The 25,990-nt window shown below is 40.6% G+C and overlaps 1 protein-coding gene across 1 annotated transcript in view; it reads left to right on the top strand.

The window, feature by feature from the left end:
• pkib (protein kinase (cAMP-dependent, catalytic) inhibitor beta) overlaps window positions 1-25,907 on the top strand; it is a 62,711-nt gene extending 36,804 nt beyond the window's left edge. Inside the window, exons 2-3 of the mRNA XM_058755181.1 lie at window positions 19,763-19,931; window positions 24,655-25,907. Coding sequence (XP_058611164.1) covers window positions 19,787-19,931; window positions 24,655-24,740 — 231 coding nt within the window. The 5' untranslated portion in view covers window positions 19,763-19,786 and the 3' untranslated portion in view covers window positions 24,741-25,907. The remainder of the gene's footprint in view (window positions 1-19,762; window positions 19,932-24,654) is intronic.
• Window positions 25,908-25,990: the final 83 nt, after the last annotated feature.

The following is a 25,990-nucleotide window of genomic DNA, read 5'->3' as shown; positions in this document are numbered from 1 at the left end:
GTCCTGTTACACGGACCCCTTTTGGGCCTCGAACTATGGATGAGTTCGCTCCTCTCAAAAGGGTGGACCACCGTGTAACTTCACAGGGTAATTAACCAAAATTGCCCTTATGTGTCAGTCAGTATGGTTGATACAACACTTGAGGTACCCCATTGCTGATGTCGTGCTGCGTGTTGCCACTCGGAGTACAGGGCCAGAGGTATCCGAGGCGCCCCCCCCAGTACATGTCGGCTAGGTCAGGCACACGAGTCCAGTCCCCGAGAATTCCCCATGGATGACTCGTCAGCTTACTGCCAAGCACCAGGGGGCATGCTACCTTAATTAAAAGGGGTCGAAGCCTAGAAGCGCATCTAGATAGTTAACAAGCGGTTACTTGCATGGGTTTTGTGGGAGCTGAGTAAAGCATCCTGGTGCGTAGATTCCTGATGAATTCCTTTAGGAGTGAAAGCTTTGTCATTCCAGTCATGGGTGATTAGTCCGAAGTGAGTTGACAAAGTTACTGAGTTTAAAACTTCCAGAAGATCGGACTCCCCCGGAAGGGGAGCCGTGAGGTTTCCAAGGTGATAAGTGTGTCTCCGGGGCACCGACAGTTAAGAGAAAAAGCGTTGGCTTTTGGTGTGGGAGAAGTTTTATCTGTTTCCCTGTAACACCCATTTTGGTTAGTTTAACCAATAACAAGGCTCATAGTTTCAGCGGGAAAATGTTTCTTTGTCCCACTTGACACCTCGTTTGCATGTTTTACGACTGATCTGGAGACTGGTGTAATTTTCCCCACAGTACAGTAAAAATAGTGTGATGCATTTCATGATCACATAGTGTACATCATTGTGTGAGGAATAAAGAGCAGATCATTTTGATATCATGAAAGAGACATCTGAAAGGTATTAAACCAGAGATACCTTCATACCTCTAAATATGAGTGTTTAGAGCTTACTAATACGAATAACGAGTGGTAACTAGGCTAATACAATAAGGAAACATACAAACAACACATGCATACACCAGATACATTTATAACTGCTTAATTATGGCCTAAATAGAGAAAATGTCTTTAGGTGTGTGTGTGATGTGTATTTGAAATCGTGGAGACAGACTAGTCTGGTCCGGGGGGTCACCCCCCCCTTCTGTGGAATGTGTTTGAAGCTTGATAAGGACACTTAGTCGATCCTTTTGCATCCTTTTGATAGTGATAAAGACCATCTGCAATTTAGTACCCATATAAATGTAAATGCTGAGGCCAGGTCAGTAATTTATATGCAAAAGTCAAAAGGCTAAAAGGGTCCCTTAAGACATAAAGTCCCAACGACCATCAAGGATCATAAGCAGATGTTACATGTAGTACCATGGTATTCTTTAAAATACCTTGGAATATCATATAAATACAACAGTGGAAAAAGGTAACGATTCATGGATTCAAAGCTTCTCCACAGCCAAATATTTGGCTACATTTCATAAGAGGTGTCCAGATTAGTAATTCGTTTTAAGTAATAAGATGTGGCCTTAAAAAATGTCCTGCTGTTGTATATGATGAATTAATTGGTGTTTTGAACCTCAGGCTTTTATATATATTCAGATATTCAGTGTAAAATCTAACATTTTAAGTAGTCACGACAACCAGCAGCTCCAAAACCCGAGTTATTTCACAGTGTGTGAATCATGTGTATTTTTATGGTCACTCCCCTGGTATGTCCAAAGATGGAAGATATCAGTTGAGTCCATATAGGCAGCCACACAATAGTTTTAAAACCTAGTGAGCTGCCTATCTAGACAACATTTTAAGGCATTGTAAGCTGTTACAAAAGAGTAACATCATGCAAAATTCGTTTAGTAACATCATGCAAAATTCTATATGGCAGCATTGAGGCAGCTCCATGACAATTAGGATACTGGCTGAAAAGGTGGAGCTACTTATGTAGAGCAGCAGCTCTCAGATTTTGGAACAGAGCTGATGTCTTTTGACCTGGGAAAGACTAGTTTTAATGGCTCAGAATCTGCACAGGGAATAGCTGTCAAAAGCTTTATCATATCTGTTACTGAAACTGCACAACAGAGCAGTGTCAAAACAGTGTGATCGTGGCGTTCACTTTGTTCACTTAGAATCAATGAAAAAGACACCCCGACTGAGAACAACTCAAATAGAGGAAATAGTTTTTGTGCTTTCAGATTTATTTAGAAGTTCCTGAGAGCAAACAAGAATTACATCATGTGCTTTCAAAGATGTTATTTGCACAGATTGTTGATATTTTCACAGCTGTATGACAAGTGAAGGTGCAGTATGTTCAGCTGGATTTATTATGTACACCACCCCCATGAAGTTATGAGGTCTTGACCTACACCCACTCAAGAACCAAAGAGCTAATCTCATAGGTCATGTAGGTCGTGGTCACATATCGTCATACAGTAAGGAGAAGATTAAGGGTGGGCGGTATGACCAAAAGCTTTTGTGGTAGTGTGAGTCATTTCTGAAGATATTATATATCAAAATATTTTTGCTGGAATTAAAAAAAATATACATTATTGTTCAATTGTTTGGGGTCAGTAAGATTTTTTAAATGGTTCTAATAGAAAAATCAGTAATATAACATTATTAAAATTTAAAATAACAGTTTTTTAAATAACTGTTTTTTATTATTCAAAATTGCATCACAGCATAAAAGAAAATAAAAACATTAAAAGTAAAATTACAAAAAGGATAGTTGTGACTCATACTCCATACAATTCAAAGTGAATGTCAGGAAAATGTCAAGGTCTAACAGTGAAAAGTAATGATGAAGCAACTTAGAAGATTGACATTTTGGTCTTTTCCTCACATAAAGCTGTTATTTGACTTCAGAAGGTTTGGATTATAGCACAAATTTCATATGGATCACCTTTGAGCTGGTTTAATAATGAACTTGTTGTCAATTCTGGAGCTTGAAACCCCATTCACGCTCATTGTACTGAAAAGATAAGCTGTGTCATACAGGCATGAAATACCCATATACCATCATCCCCTCCAGCTCTGAAGACCAGGAGTGTGTGAAGCATACAGTATGTGGCATTTATCATCAGGTTGGAAACAGGATAGTGAGGTCTCTGTAGTGACCGTGGTGTTGCAGACCTACTATTCACTGCTCATCCACTTATCTGTGTCAATGTAAGCCTCCTGAGAACGGAAACGCATAGTCATGACAGTCCCGCAGTAAGCTCGTTCGGAGGTCAGGCATTTTTAAAGATCAGTGGTTCCGAGGTTGCTTGGATTTATCTGGGTTTGACACAAATGCCCTAATCAATGTTCTATTAGCTGTTGTAGGTTGTATGAGTGATGGTTATGCCCAGGAGTTTCATCAGGAGTAGGACAACCACAAACCTCATCCTGGGATCTGTGATAAGGAATTCTTTGACCTCGGGTCTGTGAACTGAAACCATCCCATGATAGATTTCTTTTTTTTTTTTTCATTTATAATGTTACAAAAGATTTCTATTTCATAAAAATGCTCTACTTATTCATCAAAAATGTCTTATGGTTTCCACAAAAAAATATTAATATAATATTTCATAATATTACTGTAGTTTAGATCAGATATACTATATGCAGCCTTGGTCAGCATAAGAGACTTCTTCCAAAGACATTAAAAAAATCGTACCAACCCTAAACTTTAGAATGGTAGCTTAAAGTAAATGCGAGTGATTAAGATGGAATGCTGGTACATGCTTTGCTAATTCATTAATTAGGATAAATGATGATTTCAGTTGTCTTAAGTGGTTTGACATATATTGATAACCTTCATCGCCATTTTTAACTGTCACATATTTATCACTCATACACTTTCACTGTTACATTGAATGTAGTACAGAGGTGGATGAACAATGTTTTTCCCATTGTATTTTTGTTTTGTTTTTGTTGTCAATGTATATGTCATCACTATGTGTACCTTTTCATTTATAGTGAATGAATGCTGTATTATTGTTGGTTGTCTTTGTTAGTTTTATGTTACCTGCTTAGGGACTGCAGATGAAAAGTAGTTATTGTTACTAATTCTGGCATATTTACATGGTGTATTTTTTTATACAACAATGTTCATGAATATGCATGGTCCCTATTAAATAAACCAATAAATAAATTTGGAGTTGAGAGCTTTTGAGAATTTCAGCTTCATAATAAAATTCTCATTATGGGATGTGCACATGGTCCTTTTTTTTTGTAATGTAGTCTAGTGCATCTGCAGTACCTTTAACCATCTAGGACAGCGATTCTTACAAAAATGGGTCGTATAATCATGCGTAATCAGACAAATAAAAGGTGCATGGGAAGAAAATGCTTGTTGTTAAAGGCTCTCACTCAGATAAAAAGCTCAAAAAAAGCATTTAGCCACTCTTTTGTCTGCCACTTGGCAGACAAATACTAATGAAATATAAAAGTGATTGCATTCCTATAGCTCAAAAACCTGGTAAAGCCGTGGCCTTTAGCCTCCTTGTTAGAGCACCCGCCTCCCACGCCAGAGACCACGGTTTGAATCCCGCTCGGTGCGGGGCGAGTAGGACCGCAACACTAGCAACAGTCATGGGTTTATTTCCCCAGTAATTCATAATACCTTGAATGCACTGTTAGATGCTTCTTGGATATAAACATTTGCTAGAAGTAAGTTTTTTTTTTTTTTGCACAAAGAATTATTGGCTGCAGACATTATGAAACCAACAAAATTCAAGATACAGTTTTCCATTAACGGATTATACAGTAAATGCATATCAGGGTTTTGATTTTAAGAACATTTTTGTTTACTTTTGTACTTTTGAACATTTTTACATTGTTGAATCGTCACTTGATGGCTAATGTGAAGCTCTAAAAAATGAAAAGCAATGATAAGGCAACTTAAAAGAAATGCATACATAGAATTCTCTATAAAACCAAATTTAAACCAAAATTTAAATTGTTACTCCACCATAGCAATAAAGTCTAATTTTTGTGATTTAGATGTGCAAATATGCATGTCATGATCAGTTACAGGACACATGAAAACCAACTCAGCATCATGGGTGTCAAACCTGGTGTGACACGTTTTGAAATGTCATATTTGAATGTGCATAAAATCTGGGTATTGCAGACTAATTGAATCACAGCTAGCCATATTTTAACAATGCTCATACTTTTTCATGGACTAAAATATAATATTTTTCACAATGAACAGATCTGTGCTGATTCTAAGCAGTTTGGATGAATGCATTTAAAAATATGATTTCAGAAATTATGTTTCTTACCTTGATTGACAAATATGCATCACATTAAGTTTATTAGTTTATGATAAAACTGTGTATTCCTACTGGATGGAAATTTGCAATTCAATATACAGTTCAAATATATAAATCTTGCATTCAGACCTAAATATTTTTTGAGTGTGAAGCAGAAACACAGAACCATTTGTTAATACATTACATTTTACCATATGTTACAACTTTATGACTTTATGAGTGATGCATTTGTGTTCCTAATGCAAATGTTAACAGTCCTCCCAGAACCAGCAAGTCAACACCTTTACGCTAGTGTCAGCCTCAGGTCACTGCGCTTGATAAATTGCTAGCTGTCCTTCCATCGCTTGACCTTACAAAATCCCAGAGAGGGAAAATGCACTAAAATAAACACCTCCGCACGATGCAGCACCATCAAATCAGACTAGCTGCTTTCTCACCGGCTTATCGCACAAGCCCATGCTGTTGTAGGTCATCTGCCACATTGTTCTCACTCGTATTGATTGGCAGATACTGTGCCATTAGCATCATTAGCCAGGCTGAACAGATGAGTGAGTAAATAGACAAGACCTTTAAATGTTAGGTGCTGGGAGACTGCGCATAACATGCATGACGTCTCTCCTGCTCAAACTGCTCTTCTGACAGTTTTGTTCAGTCCTCATGAGCCGTCAAAAGCAATGCTTTTATTACATAACCTAGTGCGACCAGTCACAAACAAGCTATTTATTTTCCACTGCCGTCACCGCAACAATGGCACTGAGAGATACTTTTGCTTCTTGTCAAGTCATGCTCTACAAGGTTGGGTTGTCTTGTTGCAGACTGTCAAGGCCGAATAGAAGCTGAGTGGAAGATGAGATCAGGCTCTTGTCCTTGGTCCTCAGAGCGGAGATTATTTGGAAAATCCAGCTTCTGTTTTCTCACTCGTGTTCTGTATGCCTGGACAAAGGCCCAGAGGGGCCCTGCGTGTTTGGTCCAAATAAATATAAGACTTTTGTTTGTGTGATTTTATTTTATTTTTTTTCCCCCTGTGCTTATATTCAATAGCTGACTTAAGTCTTAATCTGTCTAATTTTAATTATTGATTTATATTCATAATTGTTCTTTGTTATAGAGACCCTCTAAATGTGAACTTAATGCACTTTTTTTTGATGTGCTATCATAGTATTAAAGTAGTGCTTCATTAGGCAAAGCAAGATGTTGAATACTTATTTGCCATTGAGTGCTCTTAATTTATGATAAATGCTGTGATTTACTCATACTTGAATAAAGTACAATACAAAATAAGAGTCTATCTGGAGGAATGAGGATTCATTTGCTCAAAATTAAAGGAATATAGTTCACCCAAAAATGAAAATTTGTTGAAGATTTACTCACTCTCAGGCCATCCAAGATGTAGGTGAGTTTGTTTCTCCTTCAGAACAGATTTGGAGAAATTTAGCATTACATCACTTGCTCACCTATGGATCCTCTGCAGTGAACTCCAGTTCATCATATTATATGCATAGCATTGCCTTCTCAAGTGAAAAAGTTGTCTTGTCTGAAGCAGGAGAGAAATATGCACAGATTTACAAACACCATTTACATGTCCAAATCAGTTCTTAACAAATATGTTGGTGGATTTTGATGCGGGGGATGGACTTTATTACAAGAGGAAGCTGGACTGGTATTTTTTCCTAAAGTGACTGGTTTTGTGAAGTGGATCAAATTGAAATGATTTTAAAAAGTCTTCATGAAGAGTTCCTAGACGTTAATTCTCTCATGAAATTGCCAAGAATTTCAGTGAATAATCTCTTAAATGTCAGACACACAAGCTATTGTGTGATTGTAGGAGTCTTGGAAAATAGTGCATGAGTCATAACGACTACTTTTATGAAATTGATGATGCTTTTTTGTAATTATAGTGGTCAGGATTATCAAATTCATCTTTCGTGTTCCACAGAAGAGAGAAAGTAATTAAGTTTTGGAACGACATGAGGTGTTTAATTTACAAGTAAATTATTCCTGTAAAAAAAATCAAAGCAAATCATCACCACAACATTTTTTTTCTTTATGTATAATCTCTCATGTTCACGTTTGTAAAAACAGCCCACCTTATCCATATAAATGCATGCTAAAAATAGGCCTTATAATACAAGGAAATTTAACTTGACTGCACATGTGTTTAACATTTTTGCTTTTTTATTTCAGTCACATTTTTCCATTTCATTCATGCTCTTTGCAGTGTTGTCCATGAGAGGGAATGTCATTATATTTTTTTGAATTGAAGCACAAATCAAATATCTAAGGCAAGATAAAAGTGGTGACATCAGAAAATTAGCTGTAAGTGTGCGGAAAGGAAAGTAGTAAATGGAAAAAAACACCTCGGCCCTTTTGTTAGGGCTATTTTAAAGCTTGTTACTGGGCTGTACATGGATTAAGACTGGATTAACCTTGTTTGTTCTGACATTTAAAGTAACGCCTGTTTATATTTAGCACATTTTTGTGCATGAACTTCACATCTGGGATACTTGCTGAATATAAGCATTTTTGAGCATTGGTATATTTTTATTATATTATATATAAAAACACATCTGTTTTTATTGCAGTACATGACTAAACAAATTGTTTTGGATTTTTGGACCAGACAGAGACATCTCTGTGGGACTATACTGCAACTGGTAAACATGGTAAATGCATAGAGACATGGACACAGGTGTGTGGGGTAGCAGATGCGCAGCTTTTGGCGCAAATCTCTGTTGTGGGGTTCACGAGAGGTTCTCAACCTCGCAGAGCAAGCTGCCGCCTTTGTTGCTCATTCTGGTGCTGGTTGCTAAGTTGTTTGGCTCAGGTGGCAGAGCTCTTCCCAACTGAGAGAATTGTCCTGAAGCGGAGCAATTTTGGCTGAGTGAGAGCTTTCTTGCAGTTTGCCTTTTTGTTAGGGTGCAGAAGAGTTAGCATAGAGGTTTAGCAGCAAAACTGATTCATTTAGTTCGAAATGTTGACGATTGAACCACTTGAGTTGAGAAAATGATATCCACAACATAAACATAATATTAAACCTTGCATGTGTGCAGGGAATGAACTGAATGCACAAGTGAACTAGAACTAATGACCGCACTAGTCAGAATGAGTAAATATCTGCTCACATTTACCTTTGTTCGGCAAATTATCACCGGGGAAATCTAGTAATCTAGTAATGGAAGTCCATATGTGAAATATTTCTCTGCGCAGATTTCACAATAGGTTCAGGTTGGTCATGTGTATTCATCGAAAACTGCTTTAAAAGTGATTTCTGTGTGTGCAGTGCTTCATTATAAAAAATAGGCAGTGGACCTACAGGTATTTTGCTGGTGACATTTCAGTAATGTGATCTAAGTGTATGGTCACATTAGCAATATTTTAGCGAAAAGATAAAAGATCAATTGTCAATAGCATAGTAACGTACAGTATGAAGCAACACTCACACAGAAGTCCCATTCAAAACCAATCAGCTTTCTGTTGGTCACTGTGGTGAATTTTTATGAAAAACTCTGCGTGTAAAACTTTTTTGTCGTCATGCAAAAATGTTAACATGAATTTCACCCACATATCCTAACTTATATTTTGAATGTGCCTTTGCCATAACAATGTGCTACATGTGACACAATATCCTAAACAGTCTCTAAAACACAAAAAATTTGCAAATCTCTAAAGGAAGAACAATTCACAGTAACTTCTAAACAGTTGTTAATAATTCAGTAAGTTTACTCAAGTTTGTATTGTTCTTGTTTTTCAATTTCATGCAATTTTATGTTGATAAATCTTTAAAATAGATTTTATTTTAGAAAAATATAACATTTTAACATACATTGATGATTAAAGTTTGGTTTGCAGATCATTTTGTGGACTTATATTATGCCATTTAAGTCAAAGTAAAAATGACTGAAAAGACATGACAGTATATTGACTACATTTAGAGGACATATTTGTCAGTGAAAACTGTGATCAAAACAAAAAACTGAAAATTGAACTACATTGTGCTTAAACCCCATCAACAGCATGCTGAGATGTTATCTTTTGGTGGTCTAGTTCAGCAGTGGCTGGTCCAGCCAGCTGGCATCATTTGCGTGGAACCAGATCAATTATCATTGCTGTGGAGACCTGGTGGTGAGAGTGTCGTTTCCAGCCAGACGATTACTGATAGAGTCTCATCACTGAGCATTGTGCACAGAGCTTACTTACCAATGAGGAGCCTTTGTACTGTGGTGTCATTATAAGTCAGAGTATGCATAGATTTTAGTGGCGTCTGATCCCGGGATTGATTGAGGCAGAGCAGACTTAAGTGTCACAGGTGACAACAAGGTGAGTCCATAAATAGATATGGAAAAGCACTCTGAAAAAGTACAGCACACCGGTGGTGTTTGGTTTGATTAATTTCTTAATCCAGCTGGTGAATATTTGCCCCTCCTCTAGAGCACCTACTCATGATGGGCCATCTGTTTAGTCAGTTGTGTCGTTTTTTGTTTTTGTTTTTTTGCATATTTGCATTTGTGCATCTACTCCAGCATACTACTCTTAAAACATAAAGCTCTTATTGTGCATGATTTTTGTATGCTTAAAGCCAATGTTGAATGGTTTTAAAATGCATTTTTTGACATACTTCTGAATAAAACACAATTTTCAATTTAGATTGTTTTATTAATATTTTAAAAATGATTTGATACATACAGATTGAATGGAATGAGAAAAATCAGGTTATTGGAGGGGTAGCATTAAAAAAAGAGGGTTTCGTGACATATATTATTTTCATATATAATATTTTTCCCCCCTTTGGAATAACATGTCTTATTTTTGTCTTGTTTTCCAGTATAGAAAAAAATCCAGCATGAATTAATTTACTTTTCTCACTCCAATTTTAAAATACAGAAGTCATATAGTTTCATATATTTCAAGTAGTTTTTTTCTTGTTTTACATATATATTTATTTGGAATGTGAAATGTTATTGGAGAGGAGAAAAAATAAAAGCGTTTGGTGACATCAACTAAAAAAAAATTTTTTTTCTTATCTGAAAAAATATCTAAACTTCCCTTAAAAACAACATAAATTAATCAAGATACTAAATGTATTTTGTATATATTTATGTACTTTTTATATAGCTTTATATTAAGTAGTTGTTTTTCTTGTTTTAAAAATAAATCTCATTACATTTAGTTAGATTTACTTCAAAACAAGACATTTGCAGATAGAATAAGAAGAATAAATTTAAGTAGAGATATAATATATGAAAATGTAAGTCTTCATGTGCAATCATATGCAATTTTGCTTTTTGAGTAAATCTTGTATCCTAGATAAGATAATAAAACACTGATATAATAAAAGCATATGGTCAATTTGAATTTCATGCTGACATCAGTTTTAATTGATTTCCTTTAATTGAGTACAAATGATCATTTATTATTTCACTCTATGAGTCTGTGCTTTCAGTATAGCCTCCTGTAGTCAGTAACACTGGGCTGATGCAGTGGCAGCAGATGTCTCTGATGATTTGGTGTCCCACATATCTCTCTGCATCAAGAGCCGACCAAACAATACGCACTGAAGCCATTCAAGTCTGTCACATTTCCTAGCAACAATTTCCTGTTTCTCATTACTAAACCTCCAGCCAAGGCTTTTACCACTACTGACCAAAAAGCACAAGAACATTGCACAAAAAGCATTTTTCGTATTGCTGTAATATTTTATTTTGTAAGAGTAGCATAAGAAATAGACATTAGTCTAGTGGTCAGCCCCTGTTTAAAAGCTGTGTTTGGGTTTAAAGAGAAAGAATGTGGAATAAGAATGAGCAGATGAAAATATGAAGAAGCTGAAAAGATACAGTTTGATTGATGTTACATTTATTTATGATGGCAGCATGCAGAGGCGTCATGCACATATTCATTTTTGAGAGGGCACCAGTGCAGTCCTGGCACACATGGTGCCCTTGGCAAGACAAGACATGACTAAAGGAGAAAACAGCTTTAACATCATAGGAGTTCTGTGCAGAAGTGTGAGATGTGTCCGTTCCAGGTTCCAATCCTGACCTGATGCGTAATTTTATTAATAACATATCAAGAAAAATTGCAGCGAAACATGATTGTGAATGATTACCATGTAAGAACAGCTTTGACATTTTGATAATCCATTTTATTCCCCACAGGAAAAAGCGTCATGACACTCAGCTCGACTGACCAAATTTAAACATTTGGTCAAAAAAAGTTTTTTTTGTATCTTAAATAATTGTGCAATTTAATTGTCATCTGTAACAAAAAATTTATATTAAGCTGAAATAAAATAAAATATAAATATTAAAACTTAGAAATAATGCCTTGACAACTAACTGACATAAGTTTAAGCTGAAGTAGTAAAATGACAAATTAAAAATGAAATAAAATAAATTCAAGCTAAATAAAATATAAAAAACTAAAATTTATAAAAATGACAAAACGCATAACAAAATTATTCAAACTTAAATGAATAATAAATACTATAATATTAATATTATAAAAATAATATTGATACATTTTCAGGAATACAATTCTCTTTTTCTCTTTTTTTTTTTTTGGAAGTTGCATTTCACTTGATGTAACAGATTGAGGGGAATTTGAATTGGCTTTACAGTTTAAAGGTGATTGATAGTCCATGACTGAATTTATAGAATTTCTTTGCATCTTTACATAAAACAAAAAGGCATTTTTAGCCTCTTAAATGTGAATGTTTTGATGGATGCAATGCATGCCCTCTGCTGGTCAGATTAAATTTGTAAAGAAAAGTCAGCTTGAATCCAACTAAATATAAATAAAAATAAATATAAATAGCTAATTTTAGCAAAAGTGATGTTTTGATTCTATTCAATTTAGCACCGGTGAAGCACGCATGAAAATCGATTGGAAATTTTTATGATTAAGCTGCAGTGGTGCCATCTAATTTGTAATAATGGTTTCAGCCGGGCAGGATATGGATTTTTCTGAGAAAGGAAAAATATAGTCAGATGCAGTGAAATTATTTAAAAATGTATAAAGATATTGATTAGTTATCAGGATGTTGCTCATAGAATAAAAATATTGGACTAACTGACCCAGATATTATTGTTGTTGTTTTGTTTTTTTACTGGGTTTTTTTTTTGGAATGATATATTTTATCTGATAAGCAAAGCCATTTGTTTTTCTTAGGATAAGAATAAAAGGTTTTTTGGTTAGGCTGACGGTGCAATTTATCAGTCAATCTGTTCCCACATTCCCATCTGCCCTTTCCAGTAGTGAATTTTCCCCCGCGAGCTATGTGTACAGTCACATCTGATTCAACGACGCTCAGACTAAAGAATCACTAAACTAAAGGCTAATCAAGCGTTTCTGCTGATTGAAGGCATTGCCTAGTGGTTTGGAAATTCAGTCTTGTACTGCCAGCACAATGAATGTTATTTGCAATCCTCCTTGACACACAGTGTACAACCCAGAAGGGACGCTGACCAAATTCCTCAAAGCCACTCTGCCTTGCATAGTGTGTTCAACTGAATGAGGCGTAGAAAAAGGTAAATATGAAACACAATCCCCCAGTAGGCCATTTAGTGACAACGCAATGAGGAAATTATGAGGGATGTTGTCATGCGGCTGAAGGTTAGCAGGGTGGGTGGTGTGTGGGGAGGTAAGGAGTAAGCGACTCGGTTCAGTCACTCCCTGGAGAGGAGGACAGTCTCATTAGAGATGCAGTAGAGAAAAAGCTCCACTTATTTTGATGCTGCTGCTCCTTTTGTACTCTTGACTGATTAACAATGATAGAGGACAGCTATCATCATTTTGCATGGCAAGCAACACTTTCATTTTCAATAGAGAGTGTAAAATGTCTCGGTTACGTATGTAACCCTCGTTCCCTGAAGAAGGGAATGGAGACGTCACGTCGGCTGACCGATGAATTGGGATCTCACCAGAGAGACCAATCCACTTCGAGTGTAACTAAACGAGCCAATGGACATTGGCATGCGATCATTGCATCCAGCTGCCGCTGATCACAGCGTGAGTATAAGAGGCAGCGGGTGCACCGCATTAATTCATCCTTTCGCTGAGGAGCCGAGCCGGTGACCCGGCTGCTCAGCGGTGGTACAGCGACTGTGGCGACAGGGCGTGACGTCTCCGTTCCCTTCTTCAGGGAACGAGGGTTAAATACGTAACCGAGACTTTCCCTTTCAGTCGGTCACTCCGAGTCACGTCGGATGACCGATGAATTGGGATCCCTACCAAAACGCCACAGGAGCTGCCCCTTCCAGTGCCCTGTGTAGGCCTCCTGATCCTTCCTATAAGGCAGACGATAGGACCGGGCTCTACACAGAGTAGGTCAACTACTGTTGTTCCTTGGACAACCCAGACAGTAGGACTTGGATAACACTGGGAAGCGTGCCCTTCCGTTTGGAAGAGGCACACTGCGGAGTCACCTCCTGGAGTCACCTTAAGTGGTATTTAGACATGTGAAGTAACCCCGTAGGGCCCTATTGCACATGGAAGTCTCTGAGATGGCTTAGGCTGCATCATTAGAGATGGCAGAACGTGGTCTGCCAGAGGAAACACGGCTCTAATAAGCATACCGTGGAATACACATATGGGATCCCGGCAGGGTCTCTCACATGGGCACTAGCCTCACATCAGATTTCAAGAATTCATTGGCTGAAAGGCCTGGCGCCGGACGCTCCGCCACGGAGTGCTGGAGGACTCGACAGGGTTTGCCTGGTTAAGGAACTCTCTGGAGAATTAGGCGTAAACGCCGCAAGCCGACTCTGAGCCGGGCCTCTCAGTGCCACTACCCGTTTGAGGTGAGAACACAGGAGGAAACCGGTTCGACACGTAGGTTATAAAACCTAGCGAACATGTTAGGAGTCGCCCAACCCGCAGCTCTACAGATGTCTGCTAGCGAGGCACCACGAGCCAGTGCCCATGACGATGCGACACCCCTAGTGGAGTGAGTACGCAACCTGAGCGGGCAGGGCACACCTTGTGCTTCATAGGCCAAGGTGATGGCATCCACTATCCAGTGGGCCATCCTCTGCTTGGAGACAGCCTTCCCCTTCCGCTGTCCTCCGTAACAGACAAAGAGCTGTTCTGAGGTTCTGAAGCTCTGAGTTCTATCCACGTACTGTCGCAGTGCACGTACAGGACAGAGCAAAGCAAGGGCTGGGTCTGCCTCCTCCAGGGGCAGCGCTTGCAGGTTCACTACCTGGTCCCTGATGGGAGTGGTATGAACCTTGGGCACATAGCCGGGCCGGGGCCTCAGTGTTGCACTGGAGTCAGCCGGCCCAAACTCAAGGCACGATTCGTCGACCGAAAATGCCTGCAGGTCCCCCACCCTCTTGATCGAGGCCAACGCAGTCAGGAGTAGGGTTTTCATAGAGAGAAACTTCAACTCGACTGACTGCAAAGGCTCGAAGGGGGCAGTTTGTAGGGCTCTTAGCACCAATGCCAAATCCCAAGAGGGTAGGGAGGGAGGCCTAGTAGGGTTTAACCTCCTGGCCCCCCTAAGAAACCTGACAACCAGATCGAGTGTCTGTGCTAGCAGGCTCACTGGGGGGAACGCATATTTGCGCAGGCCCTGGGGCCAGCTGTGTGCCAGTGCATCCGTGCCGAGCGTTGCCTCGGACAGGGAGTAGAACCACTGGCAGTGGGTGGTTTCTGGAGATGCAAACAGGTCTACCTGAGCAACTCCGAACCGATTCCAAATCAGATGGACCGTCTGGGGATGGAGTCTCCACTCCCCAGGGAGTGCCGCTAGAGACAGCTCGTCGGCCGCCTGATTGAACACTCCTGGGATGTGGATGGCACGAAGGGACCTCAGATGCTTCTGACTCCAGAGGAGGAGGTGGTGGGCGAGTTGCGACATGCGACGGGAGCGTAAACCACCTTTCCGGTTGATATATGCAACGGTCGCAGGGTTGTCCGTACGGACCATAACGTCCTTGCCCCGAAGGCGCCCTCTGAGGCGGCTCAAGGCAAGGCGTACTGCCAGCAACTCGAGGCAATTGATATGCCAACACAGTTGGGGACCCGTCCACACCCCTGACACTGCGTGCCCGTTGTACGTGGCTCCCCAGCCGGTGGCTGAGGCATCTGTGAATACCACAGCATACCTGGATACCTGCTCCAAGGGCACTCCTGCCCGAAGGAACGAGGGATCTGTCCACGGGCTGAAGGTTTTGCGGCAGGCCGGTGTAATCTGAACCCGATGAGTACCGCGTTTCCACGCCCACCTCGGGACTCGGCCATGAAGCCAGTGCTGAAGCGGTCTCATATGGAGCAGACCGAGCGGAACTATCGCCGCAGCTGCAGCCATATGCCCCAGGAGCCTCTGAAAGAGTTTCAGTGGGACCGCCGTCCTGCCTGATAAAGTCTTGAGGCAGTTCAGCACTGACTGAGCACGTTCCTGGGTGAGGCGTGCTGTCTGGTTGACCAAATCCAGCCGAGAAAAGAGATCCTCTGTGTTGGCACGAGTTTGCTCTTTTCCCAGAAGACCCAACTGGCTGAGGTGCCTGAGCACCAGGTCCCTGTGTGCGCACAACTACTCTTGAGACTGTGCAAGTATGAGCCAGTCGTCGAGGTAGTTGAGGATGCGCACACCCCGTTCTCTCAGGGGGAACAAGGGCTCTGTGACTTTGGTGAAGACGCGAGGCGAAAGGGACAGCCCGAAGGGCAGGACCTTGTACTGATATGCCCGACCCTCGAACGTGAATGCGTTTCTGCGTCAACATCTTGAATGGCATCTTGTGAAGTGCACGGTTCAAAACTCGCAGATCCAAGATCGGTCGTAACCCACCGCTTTTCTTGGGCACAATGAAGTAAGGGCTGTAAAACCCCGACCTCATATCGGCTGGAGGGACCGGCTCTATCGCGTCCTTCGCCAGCAGGACTGCAATTTCCGCACGCAAGACAGGGGCATCGACGGCCTTGACTGAAGTGAACCGGATGCCCCCGAACTTGGGGGGACGCCGGGCGAACTGAATCACGTAGCCGAGTCTGATGGTCCGCAGGAGCCACCGAGACGGACTGGGGAGCGCTAGCCAGGCTCTGAGAGACCGTACCAGCGGGACCAACGGGGCCACCGACATACCCGCGGTGGGGCAGTGAGGTGGAACACAGGGACCCGGCCCGGAGCCTTTGACGGCTTGGCCTGTGACGGCGGGGGGCGGGGTCTGGGTGTGCAGTGTACCACTCACCTGATTCCTCCTCGTGAGGGAGGAAACACAGGAACCCGGCTTGAGGCTTGTGACAGCCTGGCGTGTGACGACTTGAAGCGGGGACTCGAGTGCTACCGCCCTTACCTGGTTCCACGAATGGGCAGGAGGGGTGCTCTTGTGCAACCCACTGCTGCCTGCTGGCGAGAGAGGAGAAGGGAAATGATCCCGTGATGCACGATTCACCACTCTCCTCCTCTTGAGACCCAGAGATTGAGGAAACCGCTCTTTTATTGATGTTTTGGGTACCGCTGGTTGCTGGGCCAGCGGCGGAACAAAAACAAAACGAAACAAAAGATTCTCCACCTGGCCCTCCTCCGGGGGAGGGAATGGTGCGGTCACCATCTCCCGACAAACAGTCTCCTCCATCCCTGGGTCGCCCGTCTCAGGGCCTCTTGCACTTGCGCTTGCCGCCAGGTTTGGCGGGGGCCTGGACGGGCTGGGCGTCCTGCCTGCGACCGGCTCCACGACGCTGCCTGGTGGAAGGCTGCTGCGGCTGCGCGGGAGCAGAGGCAGCCGCAGGGGGGTGCCCACGGCGATGAGCAGGCTGAGGGGCTGCAGCCGGAGTGGAAGCAGCAGGTTTCCTCCGGTGCATGATGTGTTTGATCGCCTCAGTCTGCCTCTGGGCTGCCGAGAACTGCTAGGCAAAGCTCTCAACAGCATCGCCGAAAAGGCCGGTCTGCGACACGGGAGCATTCAGGAACTGTACCTTCTCTTGCTCCTTCATGTCAGCGAGACACAGCCAGAGATGGCGCTCCTGGACCACTAGCGTGGACATCGCACGACCCAGAGACTGTGCGGTCACCTTCGTCGCTCGAAGCGCGAGGTCCGTCGCAGCACGCAGCTCATGTAGAACCGCCAGGTCATGACCACCCTCGTGCAGGTCTTTCAGGGCTTTGGCCTGGTGGACCTGCAGTAACGCCATGGCGTGGAGGGCAGAAGCCACCTCCCCACAGGCTCTATAAGCACTGCCAGTTAGACCTGACGAATACTTACAGGCTCTCGACAGCAGGGGAGGCACGGGTCACATGGGTCACCCCGCAGAGTGGTAGCGGCTGTTGGACATAGTTGCATGGCCACAGACCGCTCCACAGAGGGGATGCCCGCGTACCCCAATGCGGCTCCACCATTGAGGGTGGTGAGGGGGGAGGAGCCACAAGATTTGTTTCGGGCAGTGAAAGGTGCCTTCCACGATCTTGTGAGCTCCTCATGCACTTCCGGGAAGAATGGCACCGGAGGGGGGTGCTGAGAACCAGCGCAACCCCCGCCGAGAAACCACTCGTCCAGCCTCGAAGGATCGGGACAAGGTGGAGGATTCCACACGAGCCCGACATTCTCGGCGGCCCTGGAAAGCATAGCCGTAATCTCTGGGTCTGGCTCGGACAACGCTACCACACCCGAAGGGGGCAACGCAGCCGGGTTGTCATCCCTGGAGAGAGAGGACTCGCCCACCGATGCAGCGATCGACATCTGGTCGTCAGAGGGGTCACCGAAGGAAACACGTGGTGCACTCTGTTCAGCAGAGGGCCCAGCGCGCTCCTTCGGCAGCTCCACCGGCTGCGGAGTGCTTGAGGGGTGAGTAACTCCTCTTGGGGAAGCCCTCACTGTCACCCTCAGATCACCTCTGACTCCACCGGATACAGCGCCGCCCCGGGAAGGAACGCTGGATCGCGGCAGAGGCAGAGGGACTCCGCCATGTTTGACATAGCGGAGTCTATTATGCAACTCCGAGATGGTCATGTCCCCACAAGAAGAACATGAACCATCCACGAAAGCTTCCTCAGCGTGCTGAATGCCCAGACACGTGAGGCAGCGATTCTGACCGTCCTGAGGCGCCAGTAAACGACCACACCCAGAAACGCACGGGTGATAACACATCTTTAAAAAGACGCGATCACCCGTGTTGCTCTTTTAGAGAAATTTGCTCTTTATTAAGTGCTGAAGCACGCAGGGGAGCTGGCCACCACACACTCCTAGTGTGACTGTCTTCATGGGAATCGTCTCCTCTTTCTCCCGTGAGACCGCGACCACCGCTGCTGCGCTGTAACGCCCGCACTCGCTCGCTCTCCGCACTCGCTCGCTCTTCTCACTCGCAGGAAAGGAGAGCAGCAGTGATTCACCGCCACTCGGCTCCGAAGCGAAAGGATGAATTAATGCGGTGCACCCGCTGCCTCTTATACTCACGCTGTGATCAGCGGCAGCTGGATGCAATGATCGCATGCCAATGTCCATTGGCTCGTTTAGTTACACTCGAAGTGGATTGGTCTCTCTGGCGAGATCCCAATTCGTCGGTCATCCGACGTGACTCGGAGTGACCGACTGAAAGGGAACTCTAGTTGTTATCGAACTGGTTATGTTATTCTGTATTACTAATCACACAGAATTTGAAAAATAAACTGAAAACTAACCTAATCATATCTACTAATTAAAGGGATAGTTCACCCAAAAATGAAAATTCTGTCACTAACTACTCACCCTCATGTTGTTCCATACCTGTAAGAACTTTGTTCATGTTGGGAACACAAATGAAGATATTTTTGATGAAATCCGAGAGCTTTCTGACCCTGCATAGACAGCAATGCAACTACCATGTTCAAGAAAGGTAGTAAGGACATCATTAAAATAGTGGTTCAACCTTCATTTTATGAAGCTACGAGAATACTTTTTGTGCACAAAGAAAACAAAAATAATGACTTTATTCAACATTTTCTTCTGCTTGCAAACAAGGCGGACTATTTTAACGATGTCCTTATATGCTGTCTTATATGCAGGGTCAGAAAGCTCTCGGATTTTATCAAAAATATCTTAATTTGTGTTTCGAAGGTGAACGAAGGTCTTACATGTTTGGGACGACATGAGGTGAGGGTGAGTAATTAATGACAGAATTTTCATTTTTGGCAAACTATCCCTTTAAAATTTGAATGGTTTACTTTACTCAATATTTTAAGTTAAGCGCAATTAATATGTTTGTGCAGAACAAAAACAAATTTCAAAGTTCTACCAAGAACAGCCTTTGCACTGGCAAGCAACACCATTTTCTTTAGAGCATATAAACCTCTAGTTGTGACCCAGCTGGTTGTGGTTTTATTAATCTCACAGAATTTGATAAGGAAACCAAAACTAACCCCACCATATCTATCAATCATATGTTTGCTTGTGTAAAACAGTTCTACAAACTGAATCTTCAAGTTTATTAAATTTAATATTTTTTTTAAGTTCTGCTAACATAGTATTGTATCATATGTGTAGAATTGCTAAAGAACTGTTACAGTTCTCTAATGTAACCCTCAGATGTCAGTCACTGATCGAGTTTATTTGGTTTGTTTCAGATGATGCTATGAAGACCACCAGAGATGACTGATGTGGAACCTGTTGTCTCTGACTTTGCAGCCACGGGCAGGACTGGCCGGCGGAATGCATTGCCAGATATTCTAGGTTCCACGGCTGGTCCTGGAGCTGCCGACCTTCCTGATAAACTAGCCGAGCTTTCAGTAGGAGGTACTGTATCTTGTCTTTTGTTCAGCTGGGTTTGTTATATGTCCATTAGTCTTAGTGTATATGCCAATAATCAAAAGTATGTGCTTGCGAGATCAGCATCATGACTAGGCAAAATATGGGATAAATAAGTGAAAATAATGCAAATGAATAAAAATTAAAGAAACCAACCCTAGCTCACAAAGATAGGATTTCACTGGATATCAGCAGCAGAAATTAATATTTTTATTTAGCAAGGGTGCATTAAACTGATCAAAAGTGACAGTAAAGACATTTATAATGTTACAAAAGATTTTTGTTTCATCAAAAAATCAATGTATCCCAAACTGTATCCCAAATTGTATCACAGTTTCCACAAAAAAATAAATAAAAATAAATATACACACACACACACACATGTATATATATATATATATATATATATATATACATACAGGTGCATCTCAATGAATTAGAATGTCGTGGAAAAGTTCATTTATTTCAGTAATTCAACTCAAATTGTGAAACTCGTGTATTAAATAAATTCAGTGCACACAGATGGAAGTAGTTTAAGTCTTTGGTTCTTTTAATTGTGATGATTTTGGCTCACATTTAACAAAAACCCACCAGTTCATCTCAACAAATTAGAATATGGTGACATGCCAATCAGCTAATCAACTCAAAACATCTGCAGAGGTTTCCTGAGCCTTCAAAATGGTCTCTCAGTTTGGTTCACTAGGCTACACAATCATGGGAAAGACTGCTGATCTGACAGTTGTCCAGAAGACAATCATTGACACCCTTCACAAGGAGGGTAAGCCACAAACATTCATTGCCAAAGAAGCTAGCTGTTCACAGAGTGCTGTATCCAAGCATGTTAACAGAAAGTTGAGTGGAAGGAAAAAGTGTGGAAGAAAAAGATGCACAACCAACCGAGAGAACCGCAGCCTTATGAGAATTGTCAAGCAAAATCGATTCAAGAATTTGGGTGAACTTCACAAGGAATGGACTGAAGCTGGGGTCAAGGCATCAAGAGCCACCACACACAGACGTGTCAAGGAATTTGGCTACAGTTGTCGTATTCCTCTTGTTACGCCACTCCTGAACCACAGACAACATCAGAGGCGTCTTACCTGGGCTAAGGAGAAGAAGAACTGGACTGTTGCCCAGTGCTCCAAAGTTTTTTTTTTAGATGAGAGCAAGTTTTGTATTTCATTTGGAAACCAAGGTCCTAGAGTCTGGAGTAAGGTGGAGAAGCTCATAGCCCAAGTCCAGTGTTAAGTTTCCACAGTCTGTGATGATTTGAGGTGCAATGTCATCTGCTGGTGTTGGTCCATTGTGTTTTTTGAAAACCAAGGTCACTGCACCCGTTTACCAAGAAATTTTGGAGCACTTCATGCTTCCTTCTGCTGACCAGCTTTTTAAAGATGCTGATTTAATTTTCCAGCAGGATTTGGCACCTGCCCGCACTGCCAAAAGCACCAAGAGTTGGTTAAATGACCATGGTGTTGGTGTGCTTGACTGGCCAGCAAACTCACCAGACCTGAACCCCATAGAGAATCTATGGGGTATTATCAAGAGGAAAATGAGAAACAAGAGACCAAACAATGCAGATGAGCTGAAGGCCACTGTCAAAGAAACCTGGGCTTCCATACCACCTCAGCAGTGCCACAAACTGATCACCTCCATGCCACGCCGAATTGAGGCAGTAATTAAAGCAAAAGGAGCCCCTACCAAGTATTGAGTACATATACAGTAAATGAACATACTTTCAGAAGGCCAACAATTCACTAAAAATGTTTTTTTTTTTTTATTGGTCTTATGAAGTATTCTAATTTGTTGAGATGTGAGCCAAAATCATCACAATTAAAAGAACCAAAGACATGAGTTTCACAATTTGAGTTGAATTACTGAAATAAATTTACTTTTCCACGACATTCTAATTTATTGAGATGCACCTGTATATATATTAACTGTTATATTCAAATAGAAAACAGTTAAATAGTAATAATATTTCACAATATTACTGCTTTTACTGCATTTTTGATCAAATAAATGCTGCCTGAGTGAGCATAATGGACTGAAACCTTTGAACAGTAATGTATAATGTAAAACGAAAATAATATATAGACTTTTGGCAATTGTGGGCAAGGCAAGTTTATTTATATCACACATTTCAAATACTATAATTTTAAAAATAAATTTACTTAAATGCATAATGAAGAGAGAAAATATCAATATAAATCTAAAATTATTAAAGCAATGCATGAGCAAAATAATATGAAATACATAATAAGCAAAAAAAAAAAGAAAAAAAAAAGCAATACATAAACAAAGGAAAAAGAAATAAATTTTGAATTAAAAGTATACATAAAAGGACATAACCTGAATGAAATACTGCAGTGTAATTAAACTGTAAACTTATGCAAGGGAATTATGCAATTAACAGGGCTTGAAACTAGTTCAGTGCATAAGTTAACAAGGCTAATTTAATCTACGCAGTGGACCTCTGATGCCTAAAATGGGCTATGATGTTGGCAGAGTCTAATCACGCCCCTGTGTGAGACTAAGCTGTGACTGACAAAAGCACCTCTCTTTAAAAGGTGCTTTTCTACAGAGAAAAGAGCACTCTCTCATCACATATACACTTTCCACAACGCTTAAGTGCTTTTGTGTGATCGTGCTGTCATCAGGGGGTCGGCTGGAAGTTAGACTGCCACCAGATGCTGTCAGAAAGCCATTCCTTAGTCATGTTTTCTGTGGTAGCTGGTGAAAACCTGTGATTTTCAAAGACACAAGTTGATACATGTGTCCAGTATATCAACATTAAACTAAAAACCTTCAGAAAGAGTGATATCAGCAAATTAAACCCCTAGGCAATGACCTTGATTCAACAGATACACTTCTGATAAATATGAATTCAAAATGCCTTCTTTTGAGGATCAGATCATGACTGAACCTTCCTGTATATCAATAACTGCCTGCAGTCAAACACTTTTGATCTGCTCTGTTACCCATAAGCCTCAAAGGCATCACATGTGATCCCTGCAAATGATGTTCCATGAGTGATTTGTGATAATGCTGGAGATTCTCAGCAGTGTTGAGTCTGCTGCCTATGCCATATCATACATTATTTATCCTGTTTTAAATAATAATAAACACAATACCATTTCTGTGCTAGTGTCTTCAAGGGATAGTTCACCCAAAATGAAAATCATGTCATCATTTACCCTTATGTCGTTCCAGACTTTCTTTGCCATGAAAGCAATGTTCTGTAACTGGGTCCTGTTGAATCATAAACTACCTCTTCTGCCATCTAGTGGCCTTTCTTATAATTGTCCTACAAAATGGAATTGTCTTTTAGCACAAAAAAACATTAGATCAATAAGATTTTTTAGCCAAATTCAAAGAGTGAAATCTTCCTCTCATATGAAATAAAATTGGATGGTGATTAATACTGACAAGTTCCAAAAAGAACAAATAATCACCATAAAACTATAATAAAGTCCTAGTGCTAGGGGGTTTGCAGTGAAGTTCAGAGAAAAATAGTGTAAATACAGAATTTGGCATTATTACTGTTTCCTCTAATAAAGACTGATCAGAAACCATGAGAATTATTTTATTTTACAGTCAACATTTTGTGTTTCTCTTCAGATTTGCACCTAAAAGTGTATCTAAAAGTATTTTTATGGTGGCTAGAAAAAATATACAGAGCCAATAATGGGCAATGAATATTATTCAGTCATCAAAAAGTTTTAAAACCCCTGGTTTATACAACTTGCACACTATATTTCAAATCTTCTAAAGCTATATGGTAGCTTTGTGTGAGGAACAAACAAAATTAGCCTTTTTTCTTTTCAATTAGAGCTTTCAAATCTCATTTACACTTGGTTTAAATAAAAAAATGCTGCTATTATTTGTGTCACAGCAGGTATGTTTCCAGTACGTCATGTGATGTGATGTGACATAGAAAACATAGCCAGAAATGAGATTTGAGAGCTAGAGGTAAAATTATCAGTGATAAACTACATCAATTCCAAATCTTCTGAAGCTATACTGTAATTTTATGTGAGGAAATGAGCTAAATTTATTACATCCATTTTATAAACCATATGTGACCCTGGATGACAAAACCAGTCTTAAGTGTAAATTTTTTTTAAATTGAGATTTATACATAATAAATAAGCTTTCCATTGATGTATGGTTTATTAGGATCGGACAATATTTGGCTGAGGTACAACTATTTGAAAATCTGAAATCTGAGGGCAAACAAATCTAAATATTGAGAAAATTGCCTTTAAATTTGTCCAAATGAACTTCTTAGCAATGCATATTACTAATCAAAAATTAAGTTTTGATACATTTACGGTAAGAAATTTACAAAATATGTTCATGGAACATGATCTTTACTTAATATCCTGATGATTTTTGGCATAAAAGAAAAATTGATCATTTTGACCCATACAATGTATTTTTGGCTATTGCTACAAATATACCCCAGCGACTTAAGACTGGTTTTGTGGTCCAAGGTCACATATAATACTTTTAGTGTTTTCGTGGCTTGACAGTATAATCAACATCCACTTTCCTTGTACGAATTTCTTTCAAATTTGCTTAATGTGGCGCTGCTAATGCTGCTCGTTGTGATTATTTGCTTGTGTTTGAATTTCTTTGGATGAACATGTCTGCTAAAGAACAAATTCACATTGAATATTGCATTTAATGAGTATTTTTGGCCTCAACGCAGATGATGGCGAACAGGGCGGAGAGAGCTCATCCTCGTCCGACCCACCTAAAGAAACCACAGAGGGGGCAAAGACAGAGGGCTCATAACTCGGCAGTGATCTGACCTCATGTCCTGCCTCTACTCTTGTCCCATTGACCAAACAACTGTTACACTCTGTGCTATGCAACATCGAGACCACCTATGATTGGCATTCGAACGTGGGCCAGTGGGAAACAGCTCATATCACAGGAATTCATCTGAAATTGTGTTTTTCAAATATCAGCGACTGTTCATTTCATACCTTTGACTTTGTCAAATTTGACTTTTTTCCCAAAGACTCGCTGTCATGATTTTCCTAATGACCGGCTGTTTTGTGTGTCTTATGAAAACAAATGTGACCTGCTTTCCCATTTTAAAAAGGAACATTTTGTTTCAGACTTTCCATAATAGAATTTTTCTCTGAATGTTGACATGTAGTGGCAAAAATGTCTCTTTTTGCACAAAAAAAAAAAAAGTAAATACATTCCATTTGGTGATGTAAGTAAAGTTTTTTATCTTACGATATTTGTCTGTCCTTGTACAACACCACATCTTCTGTGTTTTGTATTGTAAAAATATGCATTGTTAACATTCTAGCCAGAGGATAAGAAACAGTGCTGAATAACATGAAATATGATATTTTCTTCTTGTAAATACAGAATTGTACATTATATTTGCTAGTTTTGTTTAAAAGCCTTTTGTTTTGTGTGTAACTGCTGTCAGTGTTGCCCTGCGTGAGCTGAAATTGGAGTGTTAGCTGTCTGATGTATTGCTGCAAACATCTGTGGTCATGTCATTCGGACGTCATCTTAAGTGCTTGTCTCAGATATTTCTTTGCTGTTGTCGATGGCAGTGAAAAATACGATTGTGGAGACTTGTTTTTCTTCCTCTCTTTCATCTTTTCATCATGCTTCCATCAGAAAATAGCATTTGATTTCATTTTTTACCTGGCCATAAATCTTGTGTCATTTTGTCTGTTGTAAGCTACATATAAAATTCCATTATGCTATGTTTAAAAATTACAATAAATCCTGTGCTTAGTTTTTGTAGTTTACATTTTTTGGACTGTGTGTGGACCAGTGGTGGTGATTTATGTAACCAGCAGAGGACACCAAAGATATCTTTTTATACTATGAGGGCACAAAAAAGTCACCATATTGCAGTAGATTTTATTTTGGAAAAACAAACAAACAAAAACATAATATCATTACAAAATAGTGCTGTCAAATGATTAATCGTGCTTAATCGCATCCAAAATAAAAGTGTTTGTTTACATAATATATGTGTGTGTACTGTGTATATTTATTATGTATATATA

Source organism: Onychostoma macrolepis, chromosome 20 (genome assembly GCF_012432095.1).
Source record: "Onychostoma macrolepis isolate SWU-2019 chromosome 20, ASM1243209v1, whole genome shotgun sequence".
Lineage (NCBI taxonomy): Eukaryota > Metazoa > Chordata > Actinopteri > Cypriniformes > Cyprinidae > Onychostoma > Onychostoma macrolepis.
Note: the sequence above shows the minus strand (reverse complement) of the source record. Positions and strands in the feature narration are given on the sequence as shown.